Source organism: Dipodomys spectabilis, unplaced genomic scaffold, assembly GCF_019054845.1.
Source record: "Dipodomys spectabilis isolate Male_0828 unplaced genomic scaffold, ASM1905484v1 ptg000054l, whole genome shotgun sequence".
NCBI classification, from domain to species: Eukaryota; Metazoa; Chordata; class Mammalia; order Rodentia; family Heteromyidae; genus Dipodomys; species Dipodomys spectabilis.
Window position 1 is genome coordinate 4069799 of NW_024870731.1, and position 21542 is coordinate 4091340.

Genomic DNA, 21542 nt, shown 5'->3' on the forward strand with positions numbered 1-21542 from the left:
GTTTGCCATGTCCTCGGTTTGTTGATCTGCGGATTTAATAAGGGTGGGCTTCGTGTTCAACCAAGATGCTTGCTTGTGGAAAATCAACCATGAAAGGTGAGCAGGGATGAATTCTCTCTCCCCTTATTGAAGTTGCTCACAAAAGAGAGGGAGGGAATCCCCTCAAAGGTGTTCCTGGGAAATCTGTTTTCAAGCTGTCTTTCTGAAAAGCTCAGACATATATTAAAAAAAAATATCTCTGGATGGGAAGATTTTTGTTTGCCATGTTGGGTGCTGCGGAAGGAGCTGGAGAGAAATGTATGTAGCCCTGATGTGAATATGTGTCACAGGCCTTCATAGACAACATGGTATTTGGAGCTGGAGTTCATATACTACTCCTTTTGGGTCGGGGGAGAAATCAAAGAGAGCACTAGCTCGAATCTCAGATAAGCTTGTCATTAATAGGACAGAGAAGATTCTGTGGATGACACATTGTCCAGTTTAGAAATTGGTTTCCTGCAACTAATTGATGTGTGAGTACCACAGCTAGAGTGAAGGGGTGCCAGGTCATTTCTAAAGGGAAGATGTTTTGGCTTTGAAAGGAGTCATTTAGATATTTGTGAAACTAATAGAAAGGGGAAAAATGAGGACTGTACGCTTATTTCAGAAAGAGGGAGGGGACTGTGCTGTCTTTGAGCTAAATTAAATTGAGTAGCAACTCACTGGAAAGGCTTGACACATGTCTGTCCCATAGGCCTATGACACCCATCAACTAGAAGAAATCCAGGAACAAGGGCAGAGTGAGATCCAGGGCATTCTACAGATGCATTCCTACTCTCCCTATTGAAGGCCTCAAATAAACAACTTCCCCAAAACTTCATCATGACTAAATTATTTTGTGTTTTGAATATTACTACATGGCCTTGTGAATTATTGTTCCAATCGAACAAAATGTCCTTGACAGATGTTTGACATGTTTTGATATTCAAACTCAAGAAAAAAGAAAGGAGTGAACAACAACTTTGTACGGGTGATCTAGCAGTATCTAGGATGCCTCAATCCCCTCTGAGACTTACAAGGAGACCTCTTTTGATTGCAAGAACTCTCCCACAGAGCTAAGGAGCTTGAACCAAGATACTCCTATCTCTTGCATGTATAGTGAGGAAAAAAATAAAGTAGCTCAAATGTTAGATAAATATCAGCTTGACATGGTCCCACCATGCAATTGTCTAGTAGTTAAAAGGGAAAATGAATTTTCTTGTGGCCTTGTAGACAAATGAATTTTTGAGTTAATAAGACAGATTGAGAATGAGACATGATGATTATGCTTAAGATTTTTCAAAAATCTCTATGCAAATCTGTATGTATATGTGTGTGCATGTGTGTATGTATATATAGACAGAGAAATAGAAGGAGAGAAAGAGAGGGAAAAAGAGGGAGAGAGAGACAGAAAGAGAATCTTACTTGGTCTATACTAGGATGTAAACAAAAATATGCTTATGGCTCTGGAAGCAGACTGGATTCAAATCTTGGCTCTACTATCTATGTGACACAGGAGAGTAATTTAGATTCTCTGTGTCTTACTTTCAATACCTCTAAAATGATAAAAAAAAAATAGTCACATTTATACAGTTCTGAGAATGTGTGTATGTATATATATGTATGTAAATGTATATGCATATAGAAGAGAACACATACTACATAAGTACTATTTATTGATGTATCTATAACTATTGTTCTTAGCATGTCTGGAGAGATACATCAGGAGTGGAGAGGAAAGGAGAAAGAAAAAAAGTGACAGGCACTAATCAGAGAGTTGAGTTAAATCACAAACACATTGGCCTTTTACTGAGAAGAAAAATGAAGGGAGTGTGATAACAAGTGGATGGCTGGAACACTGTTCTGGGAATGTGGAAGCTTACTATCTTTTAAAAAATATTTTAGATATAGTATTTATTCGAGTTGTTTTCAGAAAAGACGTAAAAATACCAAAAACTTTCTTCTTACCAGGAGTTTTTAAGAAAATGAAACTAGTTTGTACAGAACAATTTCATAAGCAGCATAATTCTTATCTCCTCATACCTATGCACAGAGGCAGAACATTAACATATTTAGACCCTTTGATTGAAGACAACATTTATAATGGCATAAAATATAATTACTATCAATCATGCATAAAAATTCCAAATCAAGAGAAACCAGGCTGCTATTCAGGCAAAGTGTGAGTTAGTATAAGTGAAAGAAGCAATTGTATCAAACATGTTTTAGCAGAATATTAAAAATCTATATTTAAGCTTTGTTATTATCTTATTCTTAATATTTTTCTGTACCTGAGTTGAAAGGAGTATAATCATAGCATGGACATCAATTATACAGCTAGGATAGGTGCTATAACAACACCAGTTTATAACACCTGCCCCAGCCAATACAGTAACCAGTAGCTGCATGTGGCCATTTAAATTGAAATTAATTCTCAGTCCCCTGTTTGTAGTTGTCATATTTCAGGACTTGGTAGCTAGTCATGGCTAGTAACTCCCACATTAGACAGCAGATAGAAGGATATTCCTACCATTACACAAAGTAATGAGCCATGCTTAATAGAACTCTCTGGAGCATACCTGACCAAAAGATGTAAATATCTAAAATCTTCTGCCACTCTCCTACATGTTAGAATCCACAGAATTCAGTTGTACCCTACAAAGAGTTCCCGAAAGATCTTTTTTGCCTTTTTAGCTGATATTGTTAAGCTTTCCACCATCTGATTGCTGTGGCGCCAGAGTATCTTTTCCAAGGCTGCTGACAAGAGCCAGCACAGAATTTTGTAACTGGAACAAATGTGCTCAGTCCATCTTGCTTCTGCTTAAAAAGGTGATAATGAGGCAACAATGCCTGATAAGAAATGTACTCATTGCCTTGCTCATGTAACTGTAACCCCTCTGTACAGTATTTTCACAATAAAAACTTATTTTTTTAAAAAAAGGTGAATAATGCAGGTGGTAGAAGGTGTTACCTGCTCAGAATTGCCCTGCCTATGAATTCAAGGGGTGTATGGGGGGAGACAGGAAGGTATAAGATACTGATGACTCCTCATATACCAGCTCCTTATCCCATTCTGTCCTAGGTTTGCTGCTGCTGCTATTTTCCAGCACGATTTTCCTGCTCCAAGGAGTATGTGACTGCCCAGAGAAGTGCTTCTGTCACCCATCCTCAAACTCTGTGGACTGTAGCAGCCAGGGTTTAGCTGAAATTCCTCCTAATCTGCCTCCTCAGACACTAATCCTGCACTTACAGAATAACCAGATCCATCAGCTTTCAGCTCTTGCATTTAGGTCAGTGCCACGACTCATAATCCTAAATTTATCCAACAATTCCCTTTCAAATCTGGCCCCTGAAGCTTTCAAAGGTCTTCAGGACTTGCAAGTTCTAAACCTAACTCAGAACTCCTTGCTTTCTCTGGAAAACAGCCTCTTCCATGCACTCCCCCAATTGAGGGAGTTAGATTTGTCATCCAACAACATAAGTTATCTTCCTGCATCCCTGGGCAAGCCTTGGGAGAACCTAACCATGCTTGCAGTGCAACAAAACCAGCTTCAGCACTTGGATCGTGAGCTCCTGGAATTCATGCCCAGAGTGAAGCAGTTACTTCTCAAGGACAACATCTGGAAATGCAATTGCCACTTGCTGGGTCTGAAACTCTGGCTGGAGAAATTTATCTATGAAGGTCAGTATTGTCTCCTTAGAAACCCCATGTGGTATCACCAGCTTAGCATGAGCCTCTTTTATTCTCTGCATCAAGAAAAACAAGCAGAAGGAAAGGGGAAGCTTTAAGCTTTCTCACATAGATGTCATTTTATGGTGCAGCCCAAAAGGCAAATGTGCCATGCAGATGTTGGGGATCCATTCTTTTCCATTTGTATATTTATAACATAATTCACAATCCATTAAAATTATCAATACAGGCATATGATTGTGGGTAGCCTGTCTATATCTATGAATCTGATGCATGGAGATATAACTTCCTAAAGGAACAGAACATGAAGTCAGTTATCCAGGAATGATGTCCTCAAGAAGAAGGAACTTCAGTTGCCCACTAAGTAAACTCCAAAGTCTAGTTGCCCACTAAGTAAACTCCAAAGTCTAAATTTCAGTCAGGGACATGGGTATCATTTCCTACTTTTTCTGCCTTTATTCGTTTCACAACTATAAACTTTCCTGGAGATATTCTCTTTTGTGTGACAAATGCTAATGTTATTAAAATTGGGTATAGTAGTTACTATTTCTTTTTTTGGGGGGGGGGTCTGGTCGTGGGGCCTGAAGTCTGGGCCTGGGCGCTGTCCCTCAGCTCTTCAGCTCAAAGCTAGAGCTCTACCACTTGAGCCACAGCGCCACTTCCGGCTTTTTTCATTTTGCTTATGTGGTGCTGAGGAATCGAACCCAGGGCCTTGAGCATGCAAGGCAAGCGCTCTACCACTGAGCCACCTTCCCAGCTCCAGTAGTTACTATTTCTTTAACAAGATGCCAAAAGAAAAACAAGAGTATCCAGAATATTAAAAATGCAGGACTCTGGGTATTACCCATGATCTAGCAAACTGTAGCACAAGGCCAAATCCAGCCACAGGTTTTTGAAAAAGTATTTTTATAAGCAAAGTTTTACTAGATCACAGCCATGCCTTTCATTAAAAACTAAGTGGCTGCTTTACACTATAAAGTTTGAATAGTTGTGATAGAGACCTGAAGTTTATCGTATTTACTATCTGTCCCGTTAGTGAAAACCCCAGATTTCATTGTGAAATGGAGGCCAAGATATACTTATGACTTGCCCAAGATCACACAATAGAAACACAGAAGAGAATAGAAAGTATATGGCTTTTCGACCTTGGCCCAATATTCTTCAGTGATGACATTGTGCTTCTCTGAGCATCATTCATGTATTCATCTCTTTGAGTGCCTTTGGTATGCCAGGTATTATTCCTGGTACTGAGAAAAGAATGATCAACAAGAAAATCCTTCTTGTAATGAAGGTTGCCTTGGAGTTCCAGAAATAACTGTTAAATAAGGTAATACATAAAGATATGTGCATTCTGATGGCAGAGCTAAGAAGACAATAAAAATGTAGAGAAGTGTGGAGAGTGTGATGAAAGAAACGGCTCTGTTTTAGAAAGGATGAACAGGAAAGATCTCTCCTAGGAGGTGACATTGGTAAGCAGAATCATTTATCCAGGGGATAACTGAGAAAAATGACAGCAAGTTCTAAGGCCCTAATGAATACAGTAGCTTGGCTTGGTAAAGAACAAGAAACATTGCATCAGAGGACTACAATGAGGGAGTGGTGCAGAGATCAGACAACCCAACTAGTCAGGGATCAAGCCACATGGCAGGTGTAGAGCAGGTTCAAGTGTTTGGGTTTTACTCTAAACGGAATGAAAAACTGCTGAGGAATTTTTTGTCCAAGGAACAATATGGGCTGATTACAATAAGAGGTCAGTGGGGGTGATTGTTAAGAAAAGCAAATCAAAATTGTAGGATAAGAGCTAGAGCGGTGGAGAAGGTCATTTTAGTCAGCCAGGGATGAGTTGATGATGGCTCACACTGGGGTAGTGAAAAGTGATCAACTCCGGAAGATATTTGGAATATTATACTGATAGAAATGGCTAATGGTCTGGAATGAGGAATTCCATTTTCTTCAGCCTTGCAAGGGTATGGGATAGATGGTGGCACCTTTATCAGACATAGCATGTGGGGGATGCATTCACATGTTCATTGTGAGCACATTGGTGGTACCATTAACTCTCCTTGGGGAGATGAATTGGTGGTTGTATATTTGAGCTCTGGAAGACGTGACAGCTGCAGATCTGAACAGAGAAACAACAGATTCTGACTAGCTGCATTAAGTCTCAGGGAAGCAGGTGAGTTAACATAAGTTAAGGAGCTTCACAACAACATAATAGCAAATAATATCTCACTAACCAGCCAGCGATGTGCACGTTAACCAACAACAGCAGCCCCACAATGTGACAATGTCTTTCTGATAGGAGGTTGTGAATAAAACCACTTGCATCTGGAGGTGAAGCAGCTTCAGATATTGTGTTCTGGGTTAAATTTTAGTCATAAACCAGACCATCGCAGAAAAAGACTGTTCATCGAAGAACATTTCTTGATGTTAAAAAAAAAAAATCATTCCTAGGCCCAGGACATTAGAAGCAATGTGGGATGGGATACTGTTCTCTTGCTCAGCCACAGACTTGCTGGTGGTCTTTGGGCAAATTAATGCCTTTCACTAGTACTCAGTGTCACCAGATGGAGACTGACAGTACTAAGACCAATCCTGATCTTCAGATTGGATGATGCAGGTCACCCTTTCCTTGTGGCAGAGCTACCAGAGCACAGATAATAGCTTTTTATAAAGGGGAAAATGAAATCAATTTGGGGGTAACAGGATCTGGATGTCACACAATGACTTGAAAAAAATCCCCAAATAGATGCTAACCCTGGAGACAGTCTGTCTGATTATGCATGTATTACATAAAATAAAGGAGCAGATGTTAGTCAATAACTTTATAAACCCATGTGAACATTAAAGGTATTAGGTCAGGCTGATTTAATACACCAGATGATACTGGATCTCAGTCATACATGTAGCAAAAGTCAGAGTCTAAGAGCTTTGGAGGGAAGGTCTGCATTCTATGAAGTCATCTAGATAGAAGTTCCTTCTAGCTTGTAATACCACTGAGTTTTCCAAGTGGGCAATAGGGCACCACCAAAAGAGAACACAGTACACAGAAGATCATGCTAGAGATTCTGATCCCTGAAAGTGAAAGTTTTGCCTCCACTGACCAAAACTCAACCCTATGGCCCCAGTTCCCTCAAGGAATGGGAAATTCTAGTCTTCTCGTGGGTCTAGGGCACAAAGATGTGCTTTAGTTTTTACACAGTAATGTCTCCTCTACAAAAAAGGCACTCTTCCTCTTTATTCAAATGTAGACACATCATCTTCATGTTTATGGTTAAATATTAAACATTTAGTTTAGGCTTGGAATTGTTCTAAATATTTGACACACTTCATCCACTTGAGTCCCCAAGGCAATTTTTGGGAGTGAATTTTATTATTACTCCTTTTCCCACTTTGCAGGAATAATGTTTTAAAGGATCTTTTTCCAGGATTGCACAAAATAATATGCACAATCAAATTCGAATCTGGTTTCTTCTTCGCAGGTTTAAAAGGTACTAGTGGTCCAATGAGGAACAGTAAGCCCTTGGCAAGCTAGAGTTTCCCACATTGTCAGTTGTATAAATAAAGAAGGGAGTAAATCTCTCGCATTCTACTCAGACTTGGTCAGGATCCTGTGACAGTGGTGGAGGATAAGATGTGCATCTTTGGTGAGGACTCAGATATATCTCTGGAGCTCTTAGCAGCTACAGCTCCTGCATTCCTGCCATGTCCCAACGGCCAACCTGTGAATTTCCTTTGTAAAGAAATTGTGGGCCCTAAGGTTGTGGATCTCAGGTGAACGCTGAAAAGCAAGAAATGTGGGGCTGGAGAATGGCAATGCTGTACCTGAAGTGATTTAGCAAATCATCCCACTTCAGGTATAAGGCAGCTATTGGAACTGCCTCACCCCTGGCAGGCAGCCTTTGTCCTCTGGTGGGAGTCTCCTTGGCTTGGCTAATTAAATGTTCTTAGTACTCACAGCTTTGTTTGGGTCTCTCTAGCCTTCTTCCTTGCAAAAAATTTCCCAGATACAGAGGAATATAAGGATTTGGAAAGCCAAAGTTTTTAATTTCAGCACAGCTGGATGGTACCTTGGGCTCATCTTGGAAGAGCCAACTTGTACCTTTTGGCTTCATGGAAAACAATGGCTCAGGAAATTCTTTTAAGCTTTTTGAATTTTTTGCTCTAAAGTTGGGACTCTTGCCTCAAAGGATTGCAAAAGAAGCCAAAAGGTTCTCAAGAGATTCTGGTGGCGAAACTTGGAACAGTAGAAGTCCTAAAAGGCACAGGTTGAATTTTGCCACTCCCACCAACCTGGGAGTGTCTAGGCCATGTTATAGCACTTGCACTGCAGAGTAAGACAGAATGGAGGTGTGAGAGCATCCCCTAAACTCTGAAGTTCTTTATAAAGGCAGGTACCACCACCAAAGTGATCGATCACCTTTGCATGTGTCTTTCTGGTATAATCTCACAATTTACTTCCTGTGTATATCCCATATGACTTTGTTGGGTGGGGGTGGGGGGTTTCTTCCTGAATGTTCAAAGGAAGATGTTCATGGCAGCCCAGGAGAACTGAGCCACAGGTCATGGGGGTACAGGGGACTGCCCAGTTCAAGAGCTTTATTAAGGCTTTCTTGCCACTCTCCTGTCCTTGGACTTTCTGGAGAAATAGAAGTAGAGAGACAGCAAATGTAATGGGAAATACTGGGATTGAGTGGGGTAAGGCTTGGATTGGGTATGGATTTGTTCACTCCTGAACTATATAAATTTGTAAAAATAAAATAGCTGTTTCAGTAGAGTGTGAGGATTTAGCTAACAATCCTTAGAGAACTGTGAAGTCAGATAAAAATCTGACTTTTTATGGTAGAAAATTTAGTAAGAGATATTTATTTTCCTGAAATCAAATGATGTGAGTGAAGAATGTGAGTCTCTTTCTAGAAAGGGTACTGAGTACCTAAATTCCCAAGGACAACTGAAGTCCATGCACATGAGGAAATAAATCACTTTATAAGGAAAGGAAACTGCATTTGAGTCAAAGTAGAAAATGTTTTGAGACCTGAGGAAACCTGAGAAAACGTGTTAGTTATACTTAATCTAATCAACTAAACAAATAGCATTATCAAATCCTCAGATATGTACACAAAACACTCAAAAGACCTCTCCATTTAGTATCAGTGAACTATTGGTCTTACACATAGGGTTTTTGTAATGAATGCATAGCATGGCAACAATGGACGGTTGTTTTGTACTTTCTTATATCTCCAATGAGAATTGAAATAAAAGAGTTCTTGTGTGCTAGGATTCATAGGGGGCTACTGTACCCTCAATATAAGCCCCAACCCTCTTTCTTGTTAGCTTTTGCATTATTTTATCCTTACATTTATGCCATGTAAATGAGTTCTATTAAATTCTTGGTCATAAACAATTTCCAATTGAATGTGTGGCATTTTTAGCATTTAGCCAATTTAGAAATCTTAAAATCATAAAACATGGTAGTTAAATTCTGTGACTCCCGAGGAAGAAAAAGGTACTTTATAAATTCTATCTGCCTAAGGTTTTGTAGGCTGAGAATTTTGGAACTCAGTTGTATCAAAGGTCTGATACCATCTTTTGTGTTTGTCTTTTGAAGGAGGAATAACAGATGGTGTCATCTGTGGGTCACCTGACACCTGGAAAGGAAAGGATCTTCTTATAATCCCTCATGAGCTGTACCAGCCCTGTGCTCTTCCTTCTCTAGATCTGGGGTACTCACAGAATCAGCAGCCTAACTCTGCCTATGGAGGAGAAGACACAAAGCCTCCTGAGAACCACAACTCAGGGCATCACATTCCCTTGGAGTGTGAAGCCAAACCCAAGCCCAGGCCAGCCAACCTGCGTCATGCCATGGCTACTGTTGTCATTACGGGAGTTGTATGTGGAATCGTGTGTCTCATGATGCTGGCAGCAGCCATCTATGGCTGCACCTATGCAGCTATTACAGCCCAATATCATGATGGATCCTTGGCCCAAACCAGTGAGTCTGGGAAGACAGGAGGAAAGGAGATGCTTGAAAGCTCAACAGCCTGAGAGCTTTCATCTCAAAGAGATCAGTGTAGGAGTGGGACCCATATGTTTGCCATTGTGATTTCATTCTGCTGCTTTCCAAAAGAAGGAAGAAAAATTAATATGTGTCTGTGAAAAAATAATTCTGGGAAGAAATTTTTGTTGAAGTGTTAAAAATACTATAGGTGAAATATAAATAATACTTGTACTCTGTGCCTGAGAAGTTATGACAATGATTCTACATGGGGTGGCCATGCACAGAGGGTCATCCAGGTACCCTTCCCTGGATAAAGTTACTTTTGCAATGCAATAAGAATTCTAGCGTGCATGCCAACAGACATGCCTACAACCTTTAGGACACTCTGGAAAATTGCCCGAGTTTGAGTGTCTGGGAAGAGACTGGCACTGAAAATCTCTATAATTCAAGTTCATGCTACATCGTTAGATGTTGGGTATGTTACATATTTAATGGAAGCATCTGTTAGTTGGGAATTTCATAGCTTGCCACAAGAATCAGATTATATTTAATTTTCTAAATCAGAAAACCATTGGGGGCTTTTTAGGATACAGAGGAAGAGGAGGGTTCCTCTTTGGATAATGGAAATCAGGCCTGGGTTTGGGGGGAGTTTTTTGATACAAAGGTAAAGAACATACAAGCAAACACAAAGAGGATGGGGAACTGAAACTGAGGGCAGATATTACCAAAAGATCATATCCACTAAGTGAATGGAACCTTCTATTCATAATGATCAGGGCAGGAATGAATGTATGTTAGTCTGCAAGCAAGGTACGTAATGACTTTTGTGTTTCTGCATCTGCGTTCATAGTGTGCAGAGTGCATGGACTTCTACAACCACACCCACATATAAACACACTTGGAGCAATCAGTTACCCACTAATGAAATGCAGTCATGTCAGGGTGGGAGCCAGCAGCTGTTGATCACCACCCAGATTGTCTACTCAACACTCTAGGAGAGGAAGTAAAAAAGGAATTCTGAAGAGAATGGGAATTACCAAGAGACAAGAGATATGTGGTGGCAGCCATCCTGAACATTACTGAGGTGTGGTTTAAAAAAAAAAAATCAGGTGTGGTTTGCTTAGTACACAGACATGGTTCTGAAGAGTTGCATGCAGAGTGAATTTTTGTAAATTGAATCATCATTTTAATGCAGTAGGGGAGCTCGCTATTTAAAGGAACCTTTCATGGAGTCTTTCTGTAATGGAAATAATTGGCTCCAGATTTGTACATTTTGCAAATTTGCATTTTCTCCTGCTAGGTTTACTTAAAGTGGAATATACCTGTTCTCTCTCAGCTTATTCTTATAGCCACCTCTTGGAATTAAATTTATTTTACACAGGAAGACAGCACAGAGGAGTTAAGGACATGTTAAAAGCAGAAGATGGCAAATACTGGGCAAGCTACCCTTCAGAGGCCATAACAGACATTGCTAATCAATCCCAGCATTCCTCCCAACAGAGCCCCAGTGCACCACATATGGTTTCTTAAGACAGCACTGTAGGCAACCAGAACAAATCAATTGGAATTGGTTCAAAGGATAAAGCACATTTGTGATTCAGGGTACTGGTTCTACATTTACCCCTTAAGGCTGTGTAAAAAATTGGTTTGGATCCTAACTTAGTAGTCCTCTCCCTGACTGGAATGTAGATGAGAGTTTTGCATGGATATAGGACAGACAGAGTAGCCCAGCCATGTTCAATAGTATAAAGAAGCTATAGGGAAACGGATGAGGGAAAACTACCCATCCTACCATGCAAGATTCACACCAGTGTATATCTAATCCTCTCACAGATGATCTATACCTGCCCAAGGTGTTAACTTAGGTGTTCCCTAACAACTCTATGCTAAAGATGGGCCAACTTTTAGGGCAGCAATTTTGCTAGATAATTTTTCTGGTAGAAAAATCTTAAACATGGATAGCAAAGATTTTTTTCCCTGCATGTTAAAATAAACCTGGACACATTAAAGAAAAGATCAAAGGGCATACTCTATGCTCATGTGGAAATGTCACAATGAAACCCATTAATATGTACAATTAATATGCATTAATAGTATACCTTTATAAAGAGTAGATCAAAAAGAGACTCCAGGAAACCCTGGTGGCTACATGGATTCCATCCCAGGCCACGGCACCTCCTTTCTGCTCTGGCATTTGAGCCATTTTAAGGCATGCACAGCTAAGCTCCTGCTCTAAATATGTAGCAACTACTTTCCAGTATTAAAAAAAAAAAGAGACAATAGTGCTATATAGTAGGAGAAGGGAAGTTTTGAAGATCTTTTTCTCCTCTCAATTTCACCGAATGTTTTCCAAGCTTACATTGTGTACCAGGCATGGTGCAAGGTGTTCTCATTAGCATTCTGCATGTACCCTGACACCCACATGCAAGATGTGTGAACTCTCTCATATAAGCTGAGAACAACCAAAGCCAACAGCACATGCTTCCTATAGCTACAATGATTTGGTGTTCTGCCACCCCAACCCTACAGAGATGCTATGAGCAAGCTTCTGGTATCACAGAAACCCATGAATGTGGCTAGAATCCCCTATTGTCAACACTCACATTCTATTAGATTTCCAAGTGGATACGATAACTCCGGCAAGCAGATAGTCAGATTTATGGCCAGTCTTGAGGGGCAGCGAATAAAATGATGCCTGTGTATATTCAGATTTCTATCATTTGCATTGTTATAGGCAAACAGAAGTTGGCAGTGAAATGCCAACAATATCTCAGCGCAGAAAAATAAAAATTGAACTCTTTAACAAATGTAGAGTTATCATTTGTTAATATAAGAAATGAATGTATTAACTGTAAAAACAAAACAACAACAACAACAAAATACTGCAGATTTAAAGACCCAATTTGCAGGATATTCTGTAAGAACCACAAAATTATCTTAACCACCACAGTACACAGAGGTAATTTGAAAATTCCTCATATATTATTCTCAGCTGTTTATTTCTGCTGTCATAGTCATAGATTCCCTTATAAAAAATGGCTTTCCATTACAGAGCCATGCTGACTATCCACCAAGGACAAAAAATGTTTAATGTTATTTCAGAGAAAATTATATAAAGTATCATTTTTTCTCATCAATTTTAGTATACCAGGCATGACCACAGAAGGGAATATTTGCATTGTCAGGGATCACAAATTTATAAACAGACTCTAACTATGAAGGATTTAAAGAAGGAACAGGAAGAATATACGCTGCTATAGAGAATTTGGAGGAAAAAGACAACAGTATCAAACCCTTATAAAAAGCCCTTACAAGTAGAGCGAATATCCTTAACCATTATTCTTGTCCTTAAAATTCTACCTGAGTATCATAATTTTCCTTACAAGATGGAAAGACTAACAGGCGATTCACACATGGATTTCTTCATGATTCATGAAAAGATTTATGAAGATTCATGAAAATCAAATCCATTCCTCAAAGTAACCAAGTACTCCTGAAAAGGGGCCTTTCTCGTAGACACTAAATATCAAAATAAATAGCTAAATCAATTTCCAAAATACTAACATTCATTTAATTACACAACACATTCATATAATTATACAGCTGTTAGGGACCTGTAACTTTTTGTAAAGGAAATTACTTATGGTAAAGACCCATCAGTTCATCTCCTAAATGATGTTGATGAAAATATTTTGCTTTTTAATGCAAACATTGCAACAAAGCCTGAAGGGAACCTTTGTTCCACTCAGAGACTCAGTTTTGTAATACAGAATCCACTTTATAGATTCTTTTCGTTAAAAAATATTATTTTTAGGTTAACATACATTTGCAGTCTAGGGGTTTCACTGTGATGTTTCCATACACGCACACAAGTGCTCTTTGAACAAATTCATCTCCGCTTTCATATTCTGAATCATCCCCTCATTCTACCTTTCTTTTTAAAAAGCATTTTGTGAGTTTCATTATGCCATATTCATACTCACACGCACATTATATAATGTAATGTTTTTCAGCCCTCTTCACCCTCAGTACCCCTTCCTTTCCCTCTTCTATTAGATTCTTGAGTAGACATTTATACCTACTTTTTCACTCAATGTTCATCTGATACACAGGATGTCTCCCAGACGCACAGGTCCAGAAAAAGAATCAAAGGACTGAGGAGTCAGGAAAGGCCTTGAAGAGCATTTAATCTAGGCCTGGAAAATTTTAGAACAGCTGCCACCAGCTACCTTAGCCAGTATAGACATTGCAAGGCCTCAGAATCCTTTGAAATCTCTTTCCCAGGTACCCACAGTGATCAACTAGAGTTGACATAAGAGATTAAACCTATTTTCTGTCCTATTTCCATTCAATTCCCTTATTTTGCAGATAGGAAATAGAAGCCTGGAAAAGGAAAGGAGCATTCCAAAAGTCACATATACATTAGTTGCATTACTGATAAATACAGCTACAGAAGTACTGGGTTAATATGCATACAACTGGACCCTCACTATCCTTCAGCCATACTGCAGTGAACAACAAAACCTAGGCTATGACATTATTCTACTAATTATCTAGCTAAAGATAATTATAACATCACCATTACTGCTACTTATTGAGTATGCAATTTTGTGCAGATGTTTTCATATAATTCATTTTCTAAAATGTTTATTTTCACCAAAACTACGTGTAGATATTTTACTGTGATAGGTCAGACAAGAACTCAGAGGGCCTGGACCCAGAGAGCAAATAGCCCTGAGGGCACACCACCAGTTAGCAGTAGAGTAGAAGAAACTTGGAGGCAAATCTTCCCAAGGCCCAAACCTAGGCACTTTACAGAATGTGACGGAATCAGAGATAGGATCATTTTCTGGCACTACCATTTCCCTAAACCAGTCAGGGAAAAGGAGGCCAACCAACAATCAGTATGTTACTATCAGATCTCTTGCAACATTAAAAATGGGAGGACAGCTGAGGGAGCCAAGGCAAAATATGAGGGTCCTTGCATCACCTGGGACATTCTCAGAATTGGAGGGAAAGAAATTCAGTCACATTCTCTTGTATCATTTGAGAGAATAATAAAATTAGATTCTACACTAAGATGCAAATAATTTAGATTTTTTTCGCTAAAATGTTCATAAATACACATAATAGGGGAAAAATCACGAGAGCCCTAGAAAGTAAGGATATTTTTAAATGAATATCTAAGACCTAAGAGGAATATCTATTACTGAGGCAAATTTCTGACTTTGAGACAGATGAGCAAGGTGTAAAGGAAAGCCTGATGTCTACACTACCCTTCCTTATGGTGGTCTTCCTTCCTCTGAGACACTGGGTTAGAATATCAGGGGGGAAACATATCCTTCTATATGAAGGGTATCTGAACATTTTACTTCTACAACCCTTTCCTAAAGTACTATTCTTCTGCCTTCTTCCATTGAGGTCTTTCAACAGTACAGCATAAACAGGATGAAAAGGAAGGTAGGTCAGTAAAGCAGGACTAATCCAAGAGGGTTTTTTTAAAAGGTAGGACTGAGATTTGAACTCAGGACATCATTATTACACATAGGTTCTCCTCTATGTGAGCCATAACCTCAGCCCTTTCTTGCTTTGGTTATTTTTTTTAAAAAATAGAATTTAGTGATTTTGCCAAACGCTGCTCTCAGACTGACATTCCTACCTATGTCTCCTAGGTAGCTGGGATGGCATATGTATACTAACATTCCAAGCTTTTGTGTGAGATGGGCTCTTGATGTAAAATAGCTGGAATGGCAGATACAAACCCTCACGCCCAGCTTCTTCCTTTGAGATATGAGTCTTACAGACTTTTCTGCTTAGGCTGGCCTGGAATTGCAACCTTCTCATGTAGCTTGGGATTGCAAGCGTGCACCACTGTGGCTAGCTATGGAATGAGAGGGAGTTCCATGAACTTTTCTGGCTGGGCTGGCCTTGAATTGTGAACCTTCCATTCTCAGCCATTCAAGTAGTAGCAAGGATTGCAGACCTGAGCCACAAGTGCCACGCTTGAGGCAGGTGCCTCCCATTGGCTGTAATGCTGGGAGAGTGTGTTGGGATGTGTTGGAGATAGGGCACAGGATCACAGGAAGCCAGAAACTAGGTGAAGCCAGGCTCAAGCTTTCCTAGCATCATTCTGTGAGAACTAACCAGGGTCCCATGAGAAATGCCTTAATCCCTTTTGCTTCAGTTTCCCAGTGTTCTAAGGACCTCCCACTAGGCCTACCCCTTCAAGGTGTATGCTATCTCCCAATACACTCATTGTAGGGACTAAGCTTCTGACACATTAGCCTCTGGGGGAGGGGGGAAAATACATCCAGATCCTAGCACCTATGCTTCTTTCAAGGAATAAAGACTATAGACCTCTTTGCTTTATCCAGAATAAACAATCAGATATCCAGGCAACGGGACATAGCATTCCTTTACCAGTCCTTCAATGCCACAATGATGGAGACACCTGTCCACTGGACAAGATGGTAAAAAAGAAACAGAAGCAGGGAAGAAAGACAACTCCACTGCTTTCAAGATACAGAAGCAAAAAAAAAAAAAACATTAAACATGAGATTTAGAACATACCCTCATATGATTTGGTATGGATTTGTTGTAAAAAATGTGGTGTAGGGCTGGGAAGGTGGCTCAGTGGTAGAGTGCTTGCCTTGCATGCATGAGGCCCTGGGTTCGATTCCTCAGCACCACATAAACAGAAAAAGCCAGAAGTGGCACTGTGGCTCAAGCGGTAGAGCGCTTGCCTTGAGCTGAAGAGTTAAGAGACAGCGCCCAGGTCCAGAGTTCAGGTCCACGACCGGCAAAAAAAAAAAAAAAAAAAAAGTGTGGTGTACATTCACATCTGTATACATTATGTATATACATGTATATGTGTATATACACATACCTGATGTATGTATACATGGGCAAAATTACATCATCTGGCCAATTTCAGAGTTAATGAGAAAAAAGCAAGCAGTTTCAGTGGGAAGGTATGGTAAGAGGCATGGTAATGCAGGCACATGCAATCCATTACAGGGACAGAAATGACCATAGAATATTACTGAATAAAAATTGCAAACAAACAATACATAAATAAAAATAAATAAGTGAGAAATGAAACAAAGATGATCACAGTCACCACTAGGGGTATAAAAGTATTACTGCAACGCAGAGGTACAGCAATTCCAGAGAGGGCTCAACCCCACATGACTGAAGGAAATCAAAGTGCAAAACACAGATTCAAGACAATGGGAGGGAATAGAGATGAATGAGTTAAAGAACCAGCACCTAAAGAACCTGATTTCCTAACGCACAGATTCACATATCAAGTAGAAGCATTTTTTTAATCTGAGAAACGATCTTTCTAGAGTTAAAAAATCCAAGTTTTGTAGATCAGCAAAGGCTTACTATAAGGAAGACTAATGAAAAAAATCAAAAGCTAGTCTTTCAAATTAGCAAAAAAAGAATCCTATGATTTTGAGACCAAATTAGTAAAAACAAAATAAAACTGCGCGTCTCAGATATGCAAGGGCTCATAACACGCTAATATACATTTCTTGAAGAAAAGTAATTTATCACACAAAATGAACTTACAAAAAGAAAAAATTGCTGGGTGCTAGTGGCTCATACTTGTAATCCTAGCTACTCAAGAAGTTCAGATCTGAGGATCACAGTTTTAAGCCAGCCCAGATAGAAAAATATCCTTGAGACTCTTATCTTCAATTAACTAAAAGCTGAAAGGATAGCTGTGGGTTAAGTGGTAACGCACTAGCTTTGAACACAAAAGCTCAGGGATAGCACTTAGGCCCGAGTTCAAGCCCCAGGACTAGCACAAAAAGAAAACAAAACAAAAAGCAAGAGGGAGGCAAACAGGAGTAAGAGAATGAGAACAGAATGGAAATGCCTGTTAAAAATCATAAAAGTCAGTCAAGTCTGTATGATTTTGCTAATATGGTTATAAAGCAACGTAAAGTCAATATTTGAAGTTTCCAAGCAGTTGCTGCAATTGTCCAAGTATCAGGGATAAAGGAGTTAACTGGTATTGCAGAAAGCAACGACTAACAGAAGAAGAAAACAGAGAATTAAAAATATATTAGGTGATTAACCAGGCACCAGTAGCTCATGCTTGTGATCCTAGCTATTCAGTAGGCTGAGATGTAAGAATCACAGCTTGGGGCTGGGAAGGTGGCTCAGTGGTAGAGCGCTTGCCTTGCATGCATGAGGCCCTGGGTTCGATTCCTCAGCACCACATAAGCAAAAAGAAAAAAGCCAGAAGTGGCGCTGTGGCTCAAGTGGTAGAGCGCTAGCCTTGAGCTGAAGAGCTGAGGGACAGCGCCCAGGCCCAGAGTTCAGGCCCCATGACCAGACCAAAAAAAAAAAAAAGAATCACAGCTTGAAGCCAGCCCAGGCAGGAAAGTCCATGAGCTCTAATCTCCAATTAAGCACTCAAGAATCTGGAAGTGGAGCTGTGACTCAAGTGGTAGAGCACTAACCTTGAACACTGTCAGGGATAGTGCCCAGGCCCTGAGTTCAAACTTCAAGACTAGCACCAATATATACATATATACATATATGTAATATGTAATGTAAATATTATATATATTATGGTGAGTATGTGTGTATATATATGTATATATATACACACACACTATATATATATGTGTATATATATATATATATATAGTGTGTGTGTGTGTGTGTGTGTGTGTATAGTGTGTGTGTGTGTTTGTGTGTGTGTGCGTGTGTGTGTGTGATGATATATTGGGTTGGGGTGGTGAAGAAGTGATGGACAGAGAATGCCAAGGGTGGAAGGAATAATAGTTTTGGTGATAGAAAGCCTCTGAGAACTTATTTGAACTGAGACCTCTGAGAAATTATGGCAGCAGTGGTAAAGGTATCTGGTGGGCATGTGTATCTATTCTGCCAGCTATGTTGTAGTCATAGGTTGAAGGATTGTGGTCTCAAGTTGGCTCCTGGCAAAATACTAAGCTCAAAGAACTTGCTTGATGAGTAAAAGGCCATGAGTTCAAATCATAATACTGCAAAAACACAAAAAGCACAACAAACCCACACAATACTAAAATAATTTATGAACAAAATGGTGCAATGATCAAGATTTGATTTAAAATAATATGGGATAGAGAGAATGAGGAAAGGGACAACACTTGAGAGTAGACAGGACACAGGGAGACCCCAAGGGACTGTCAGTATTTACAAGCCAGGGGGATAGGGAGTCAGAATAGGATGCCCAGACAAAGTGGGCAGCCAGGGAGGCCAAGAATCAGGAAAGTAAATGTTAGGCGAAATGAACCCCAAGACAAGAATTCATATGTTTTTTCTTTCTTCCGAGTGTTTCTAACATATTTATAAGACGATTTCTTTGTTGCTTTGTATGTCCCTCCCCTACGGTATAACCCCTGTTTTCACTGCATTTGATGTTGGTATAATTTGTGGAGGGGAAGAGAAAAAACAAATGGTTTAAATAGGGATACAGGTGGACCCATTGCAACAATGAGATGTACAAGTTGTTATGTTGAAAAACGAACTTTACAACTTTGGGGGGGTGGGGTGAGGGGGGTGGAGATGGGAAGGGATTGTCAGGGGAAACAAAGGAAGAGGCAACAATGCTTGATAAGAAATGTACTCATTACTTTGCCCATGTAATTGTAACCCCTCGGTACAGTATTTTCACAATAAATAAATAAATAAATCAGGAAAGTGATCAACATAGCCAAAAGCTGATGGTAGAACATGAAATATCAACATTTCACATTTGGGCTGGGAAGGTGGCTCAGTGGTAGAGTGCTTGCCTTGCATGCATGAGGCCCTGGGTTCGATTCCTCAGCACCATATAAGCCAAAAGAAAAAAGCCGGAAGTGGTGCTGTGGCTCAAGTGGTAGAGCGCTAGCCTTGAGCTGAAGAGCTGAGGGACAGTGCCCAGGCCCAGAGTTCAGGCCCCACGACCGACCCCCCCAAAAAACAAAAACAAACAAACAAACAAACATTTTACGTTTAACTTTGGACTCAGTAATGTGGAACTTATTGGTAACCTGGAACTGATTGGTAACCTGTATATAAAACCTGATTGGAGTAGGTTCCAGAGAGAATGAAGGAGAGGATGGGGGAGGAGCATAATGGAATTAGAAGAAGTCCTCAATGGTGGAGCATCTATGTAACGAGGACAAAGCTCTGATTTCAACCCTCAGTACTACTACAAAAAAGAATTAAAAACTATTAAAAGAATAAGTAATAAATAATACAAATAAAATAATGTAACTGCAAAGTAATTTTGACTTGAAGACCTAAGTAATAGATAAGCTAAAGTTTGGAAGGTGGTAGAAGTGGAGGAAAAGCAGATCAAATGTCCATACATTATATTTCCATTCTGAAAGTTCCTGCTATTTAGAGAAGACCACATAGACCCATCTGCCCCAACTCGGTCTCATACCATTACACAGCTTGGCCTTGAATTGGGGCCTGACGTTCAGACACTGATCCTGACTTCATTTGGGTCTGTTCACTCAAAGGAGATTTTGGTGAGTGTAGACTTTGGGAAGTCATGGCAGCAGTACAGTGCCATTCCCATCTTAGGCTGACTAAAACCTATACCATGAGTAACATGGTCCTGAGGTGAGTGTCAACACATGTACACAGGCTCCTCTCACAGGCCTAACATCTGCTCCTCTCATTCCAGGGAGGGGAAAATGCACATCGGCTCCTTTATCGTCCACAAGCCCTGCAGTGTGAATCATATAGATTCCCATCTTAACTGAGATCAAAATCCCAGCAAGGTCACTAGGAGATTTGCTGGGATAAAGGCAGTTAAATAAATCCCCAAATCTCTCATGAGCTATGTTGGAAAAAATCCCATAAAGTGTTTTCCACCAAATCAGGTGAGGGCATTTCTAAAGCTATACCAAGCTTTATGCTGATTACACTTTCAGAGCTTCATAAGCTACCATAGAGATTAGCTAAATCACTGTCTTGACTGACAATGAGAATATATATTTTTAGAGAGCTGAGGATCTTTGATTGATATTTCTGTGGAACCATATGCACAGAAAAGTTAAGTACGACTGAGTCCAACTTTGGATACAGGAAGTTCACTCACCTAAACATTCACTTCATTTTCATATGAGTAGATGAGATTGGTATGTGAACAAATCAGCATTGTTTTGTTTGTTTTAAATAGACTATGTGATATACTTAATAAAATATGGGATTTGGTGAGTCTTTTCCACAAATAGCCAGGCAATTTATATCCACCTATCATTTTAGCCAGGTGCTGTCTACAGATGATGTGGGTATTGCTGCTGTTCAGCACAGCTTCATTTACAATAATAGGTAACAGATAGCTGAGCAGAATATTTAAATAGCTCTTACGCCTCAACAGTAGTCCAAATGACTCAATTTAAATATGAGAAAAGGATTTGAATAAATATTTCTCTGGAGAAGATATATGAATAGCAAGCAAGCACATGAAAAGATTCACAGGGTAAGTCGGTGAAATACAAATCACTTCATACATACCAAGATGGGTAAAATTTACAGACAGGTAATAATAAATGTTGGCTAGAATGTAGAAAATTGGAACTCTCATATTTTGCTGGTGGGCTTGTAAAATGATACAGCAACTAAAGGAAACAGTTTCGCAATTCTTTTAAGTGCTGAAGGTAGCATTACCACATGATACAAACATTCAACTCCTAGTGGTCTACTTATGGGAAAAGAAAATATGCCTACATTGCAACTTGTCAACATTTCAACATTATTAATAGCTAAAAGTATGTTAACCCAACCACCTATCAAGTTATGAATGACTGAATAAAATGTACATTCTTAAAATAGAATATT

At 39.6% G+C, this 21542-nt stretch overlaps 2 protein-coding genes across 2 annotated transcripts in view; one reads left to right on the forward strand and one right to left on the reverse strand.

The window, feature by feature from the left end:
* Cacna2d3 (calcium voltage-gated channel auxiliary subunit alpha2delta 3) overlaps positions 1-21542 on the reverse strand; it is a 927251-nt gene that overhangs the window by 147393 nt on the left and 758316 nt on the right. The gene's annotated exons all lie outside the window — the stretch shown is intronic.
* Positions 84-9868, forward strand: Lrtm1 (leucine rich repeats and transmembrane domains 1). The gene is made up of 3 exons (XM_042679949.1): positions 84-96; positions 3101-3700; positions 9318-9868. The coding sequence occupies exons 1-3, from the start codon at positions 90-92 to the stop codon at positions 9752-9754; spliced, it is 1044 nt and encodes a 347-aa protein (XP_042535883.1). The 5' UTR covers positions 84-89; the 3' UTR covers positions 9755-9868.

What these genes read in the sequence shown, in the direction of transcription:
- Lrtm1 (XM_042679949.1), top strand. An exon ending in GGAGAAATTTATCTATGAAG is followed by an intron (nt 3,701 to 9,317) that starts GTCAGTATTGTC and finishes TGTCTTTTGAAG; the next exon opens with GAGGAATAACAGATGGTGTC.